At 54.3% G+C, this 6,222-nt stretch overlaps 1 protein-coding gene across 13 annotated transcripts in view; it reads right to left on the reverse strand.

Annotated features, from left to right (window-relative positions):
- Positions 1-620: 620 nt before the first annotated feature.
- The window catches only part of EBF3 (EBF transcription factor 3), a 116,635-nt gene continuing 111,033 nt past the window's right edge, over positions 621-6,222 (reverse strand). For 2 of the 13 annotated variants that reach the window (XM_045879077.3, XM_045879080.3), the window contains exons 14-17: positions 5,194-5,382; positions 4,611-4,808; positions 3,439-3,551; positions 621-2,322 (exon numbers count right to left, since the gene is read on the reverse strand). In XM_045879077.3, the coding sequence (XP_045735033.1) occupies positions 2,305-2,322; positions 3,439-3,551; positions 4,611-4,808; positions 5,194-5,382 (518 nt within the window). In that variant the 3' untranslated portion in view covers positions 621-2,304. Of the gene's footprint in view, positions 2,323-3,438; positions 3,658-4,610; positions 4,809-5,193; positions 5,383-6,222 lie in introns of those variants that run through there. The other 11 variants (XM_045879083.3, XM_045879085.3, XM_045879082.3 and 8 more) reach the window with 8 other exon arrangements.

Genomic DNA, 6,222 nt, shown 5'->3' on the forward strand with positions numbered 1-6,222 from the left:
GACTGTGACCCACCTGACCACCGGGAACATTCTGCTTCTTTTATTTAGTCCCTTGAATGAACACTTTCCTAAGTTGTGCATGGTTTTGTTTTTTGTTTTTTCTTTTTTGTCAAGAAAGTTTTTTAAAGTCCCTCCTTTTTGTTTTAAATCTGATTTCTGCTGCAATTTGCAAAACATTTGCTGTGCTGTGTCTGCAAAGCAGTTAACACAAAGGGGAAAGACTGACCCTCCTGGTCTCACTGTGGGTTTGGCACGAACAGGCACAGGATCTGAAGGAGGTCATTCCGGTTTAAAAAGTACAGACGGTGCTGTTGGGTCTGACCACAAAAAAAGTATTGTTTTAAAAAAAAAAGTTAAAAACCAGCGGTGATTTTGGTTCTCCCTGAAACCTCTCTGAATCCTAGGTGGGCCCGGGAGGACACACAACGCAGCAGAATCAGACGCAGAAAGGAGCGACACATGGAACACCAGGTTTGTGCTTTTGTTTGTGTGTGTGTGTGTGTGTGTGTGTTACACCGTAAATCTCCAAATGAAATATCGATTAACAATTGTGTCATGAGCCTGTGATAAAATAGCACAAAGGTTCTTTAAAGAAGTCCACTTTTAAGGCATCAGAGAAGTTAATGTGGCAAACATTTTAATTAAAACATCAGAAGTAAATTTTATTTTAAACTTTAGGCCTCTGAATTTTTCCAGTAAACACAGTTCAGCTATGTGGCAAAGTCATGGGTGGCAGCTAAAATGACTTTTTACATTCTACAGAAAAATAAGGACACAGCCCCAAACGGTGTCCCCTCTTCGTTGCTGTTCCACATGCACAGAATCTACTAGGATTTGTCACAGCTGAGTGGCACCGTTTTGTTTTGACTATACAACGAACTTTTTTTCAAAAGTATTTGTTCAGATAACTTAAAAATAATATAAAAATAAACAATGAATTTGACTTTTCCTCAAAATAAAAAAAAAAGGGAAAAGAAGGATGGAAAGTCTAAACAAAAGCAAATCTTTGAAGTACAAATGAAATGCAAGGACACTGGTTCGCTTTAACAAAACAGGTCAAAGAGACAGCTCTGGGCTTAGTGCTCTTCCCAACACCAGGCCACGATCCAAAACCAATACAGACAAGAAAAAGGAAATGGCAGGAAAAGCAATGTACAAAATTTCAAAGATAAATACAATATTTATAATCGATATGTTACAAAAGAAAGTCCCTTAGCAACTGTAGGTGTTCATGGAAAAGTGTTGAATGGAGACCATTTTATTCCTTATGAGACACATAAGGAAGAAAACGTGTTTTGTTTTTTTTTTCTAAATATTTAAGTGGATCTGAAAAAAATTCAAGACAAGTGTATAAATATTTAGCTACAACTTTGGCAAAATCACAAAAGTCTACAATTTTATAACCACATACAAAACACATTAGGGAAGAAGGAGCTAGAAGTCAAAAGGACAATTTCTGGTACAAGAAACATGGACCTCACAGTAGCCTAAGAATGCAATAGTATACAGTGCTAGCAAAAGTTGAAAAAATGTTGCAGATCACACTTGCTTAACAGGAAGCTCTAGCAGTGGGAGAATATTTTAACCAACAGACAGTAGCATATTTTTTTTTCTGTCAGTGTGCTTGTTGAAGGCAAGAGAATTCAATATCAAAGTTACAATTTCTAACTACAATAAGTTACAAAGTTTCATTTCATTAAGATGAAGTTAAGCAATGATAAACCCACCCTCCCTCCCTGCCACCCCGAATTCTCCTAGTCACGTAGTCCTCCTTTCTTCCAGTTCGATGGCTCACACCTCCTTGGCCCCTTTTTTTTTTTTCACCACAAAAAAATATTTCACATTATAGAGATACACAACCATTGTGAATCTAAGTATGAGCACAGAAAAATGTTTGGAGGCATTTTTCATCAGTGTTTCATGATAATCAAAATGGTGCATTCACAAAGTTTCTCCCAACACATAGCAAGTACTAGACATAGCGAAGACGGAGTCAGAAACTTTATACAAAATAGGCGTCGCTTTGTTTTCCTTAGTCTTCAGGACTGAGAAATGTGAAAATATGAGAAAAGTTCAGTCAATAAAATGGAATTGTTCATGAAGAAGTAGGCTGTTTGCATGTTGATTCTTAATAGTTTAAATAAAATCTTTAAACAAAGTCTCTTGTAGCATTTCCACCGCGGCTGATGTGTTTGCAGACAATGGCTTCAGCAGCAGCTCATATATACTAAACGTGTCCCCTGAAGTCCGTCCTTGGGTGCTGGGTGCTGCGGGAGGGAAGGCGAGCCCCTCACATCGGCGGGACTACCAGCCCAGACATAGCTGAAAGAGAGAGCGCAGCAGGTTACTGGGCCGCCCCTCTCGCGGCCGGGCGGCCTTCGCCTGGGGCTTGACTCAACGGTGACGTGGGGCGTGCGCCGCGCCCACTAACCAGCCGTGGGCTTGGTCAAGGCGCGGGGGGGGGGCCTCTACCTCACGGGACCGGGGTACGTGTGGGGACAACCCCCCCCCCCGACCTCTCACGCTGCAGCCCTCCTCAGAGACTTCCTCTGGAAGGGAACGGCTCTGGCCATCGTGCGCAGAAGGCTGCCGCCTCCCACAGGTCTCGGTGGCTTGTTTATAGCAGACGGAGGCCCAGACTCCCCAGAGGCCACCTCTGTGGACAGATGTGAACCAACCTGGTCACGCCTGTGACGCCAGCCGGGGCCGGCCCGCAGGCCCGGTGGGACCCGGGCGCCGCGCTCACTCCCTCCGTGAAAACTGGATGTGCCTCAGTTTCCCCCTCTGCTCTCAGCCCTTGCCTCTGACCTTCTTCTGACTGTTCCGTATCGTAATGGTGAGTCACGGGCTCTCCAGGAGCAAAGCCGCTCACAGCCCAGCTGCCCTGCCCTCTCAAGGCCAAGGCCCCGAAGAGACCCCAGTCACAGCCCCGCCTCAGGGCGCTCTTTCGGCCCCTCTCGGAATAAGAAACTCGGTGCTAAAACGCCAAGCGCAGCGGACGCTTTCCAGTGAACTCCTGGTATGAATATGATTTAAAATCTTTTAACTTTAGTGTTGTTTAATTTTTGTCAGAATGATCATTCTCATTAATTGATGTAGAACATATTCATACGTTTGTTCACGTAGTGATGTGAGCTTCAGTTTCCCAGTTCATTAATTCCAACAGTCTTAACTCCTCTCCGACTCACCGTTACAACGTTATGGTTTTGGCAGACCCGCGTGGGTACACGCTGCCCAGGCAGCACCGTGCTCCCGTGGGCCTCCGCGCCGTGCGGACGGTGGCCGGGCCGTGGCACCTGGCCACCACCGGGCCCGCAAGCAGCTCTGGGCTGGGGGCCGCGGGGGCGGGCCCGCAGGCCGGTCGGCGGCACAGGGGGCCTGGGCGTCCCTCTCATACACTAAGATGTTGGGAAGACAATTATTTCAAATCACGGATACCTTTCCAGTTCCTTTTTTGAGCATTAGTTCATCAAAGTGAAATATGCCACCGACTTCACAAAAGGGCCAGTTTGTCTTCTCCACGGTAACGTCCTCAGCACCCAGCAGAGAGCCTGGTACATAGTAGGTGCTCAGTAAATACTGGTTGAATGGATTCATTTTTTTAAAGGAGTAACTGGATTTGATTTTCACCGGGAGGAGCATATACCAAAGGTGGTTCTGAAAGAGGCCAGATGATGGCCACTTAATTCAGCGCCTGTGGCCCCCGTGAGTCACAGAGCCACGCGGAAGATCACGAGGCCTAGGGGCACTCACGTGGCCCACCCGCCACACACCTCACAGGCCACGGTGCGGCCTACGCTGCCCAGAGGGACCCAGCCCTGGGCAGGCACGGGGTGCCTGCTCCACGTGGCCCCGTCTATGGGCAGCCGTGTCCACGGGGCGCCTCCCCCTGCCCTGGGGGCCAGCCCTGCTCCCTCCTGAGCGTGTGCAGGAGAGGACTTAGAGAAACCGACTCCCACCCGGTGTTCACGCATGCACGGCCCTGGTCTGGGTGCACCCCTTTCCGAGGACAGCACAGCCTGGCGGCCCAGGGTCTGCTATACCAGGTGGAGAAGGCAGACTCCGTCTCGGGACACGGAGAGCACGCTGGCTTGGGGCTGGGCTCCGCAGGTGACCCGATGACCCGCCATCCCCGTCCCGAGGCTACTTTGCTGCGAGCGAGCAAGGAGGCTGCGAGCGCAGGCGCTACGGGGGGGTGCACCCTGCTCTCACTGGGCGAGCCGCGGCCCTGAAGGCCTGTCTGCTGAGTGGCCGGAACAGGGCCCCCCCCCGGTCCCCCCGCTGCATTCGCACGGCTCCCCGGTGCTTCCCCTTCCTGCGGGGAGGGGCCGCTTCGCCAGGAGGGCACGTGGGTGAGGTTGGAAGCAGGACGCGATGGTTTCCACCACCGAGAGTCTGCTACCGGTTGAGGGTGAGCGAAGGGGGCTCGTTCACGTGGATACTGGGCCGGGGGGGGGGCTCACATCGCGGCCCAGCAACGGGGAGCATGCAGCGGCCACGGCGGGGCGAGCACCCCGAGGAAGGGCTGGGGCCCCGCGCCCGGCCCGGCCTCGGGGGAGAGTGCCGGCGGCGGCGCTCGGGGGGCCCGGGGCCAGGACGCCACCCCTCACCTTGGAGTCCGTTCCCGTTGGTGCTGGTGCAGGAGGGAGGAGGAGAAGCTTGGGGCCGGACCACGGGCGCGAAGGCGCTCTTTTGTTTCACTGCAGAGATGACATTGGCAGGTGAGAATGAGAAAATGCTGTGTGTGCCGCTACAGTTTGAAGGGAGGGTGACCGAAGAGGCTGCCATGGTGGGGCTGGACGGTGCTACTGCAACAAAGCACAGACGGTCAGGGCGCGCGGCGCGGGGCGCAGCAACGCGACACGGAGGGCTCCTCGGGCCGCGCCCGGAGCGTCGGGGCGACGAGACCACCGTGACTCGCTGCCGGCCCGGCCGCTCTCCGGACAACAGGCAAGCCCCCGTGGCGGCCTCTCGCTTCCAGTCGGGCGGCCCCACTCTGCGCAGGTTCCCGACGTGGCCTCGCGGGGGGCCCACCGCAGGTCAATTTACCGTCGCCACACGGACCCCAGCCTCCAGAGCCACCCTCCCTTTGGCCCAGCAGCTCACATCACAGGACAGCCAAGCAATGCACACATTTGACCTGGTAGTGAACACGAATCTACGTGATGACGTGTGACAAAAACAGACACTTACTGCCGTAGGGAGAGTTGGCGGAAGAGCCATTAAGAAATCCAGGCGAGCCCGGGACCCCTAGATTGGCCATGGCGCCACTTCCATATCCATTCATGCTAGTGCTGACTGTGTTGTAATTGGACTGCTGGGGAGTACTGCTGGGGACGTAGCCTCGCGGGGACACGCTGCTGGTATTGCGACTGTAGCCGACTGTTAAGACCCCCCCCGGCCAAAAATAACGTTATTATCAGGGAGAGACACACTTGGGGGGGGCTCCCCGCGAATCTCTAGCACATATGCAACATTTCTCATTGACCTCACGCTCCACGCCTGCCCGGCGCCTCCAGCCGGCTCCTGGCCGCGCCAGCCCTGCGCGAGGCCCCCGGCCGGCCCCGTGCGCTTCGGTCTGACCGTCAGGTGCTTTCGGGCTTCTCTTCAGAAGCAGTTACCGACAGCGTGGGCTCGGGGCCTGTCCCCCCACGCTAGGCGAACTTTCGGACCTTCAAGTGCCACGGCTGACAGGGACAGCTCGTTTGTGGCCGTAACTGCCCAGGAAGGGCTGCTTGGGGGTCTTCATGAGTGTGGGGAGGGCTGAGGCGCGGTGGCGTCGGGCCCGCCGCGGGAGGGCGCACGAACCGGAGCCGAGCGGCGGCGGCGGGCCCAGGCCTCCTCTGAGACCGCTGCCGGCACAGGTTGGAGGGAGGACAACTGAGATCTGCTCAGAAGTGGCTCACGGGACAGGGCCCCGTGACCTGCGGCTGCCAGGTCACCGCATGACGGGAGCAGGTGCACCCGGGGTGAGGGGAGGTGGGGCTGGGGGGACTGGGATCTCCTCTCCATTTACGCCTTCCCAGTCCCACCCGTGGGACATATCCGAGAAGGGTCCCGTCCACTTACTACCCCACGGCCGTCCTGTGGCTCCTCCCAGCCTTTCAAAGAAACTTCTGGCAAAAACCAGTACCCCGCCCGAGTGGCAGCCAGGTACCGCGGCAACAAATTAGTTCTGGGTTCTCCGAGCGCTCCCCACCCCGCGCGCGCCGGGCAGGGCCT

The sequence above is a fragment of the Mirounga angustirostris genome, unplaced genomic scaffold (assembly GCF_029215605.1).
Source record: "Mirounga angustirostris isolate CCGP_5_RB_7025 unplaced genomic scaffold, mMirAng1.0.hap1 SCAF_6, whole genome shotgun sequence".
Lineage (NCBI taxonomy): Eukaryota > Metazoa > Chordata > Mammalia > Carnivora > Phocidae > Mirounga > Mirounga angustirostris.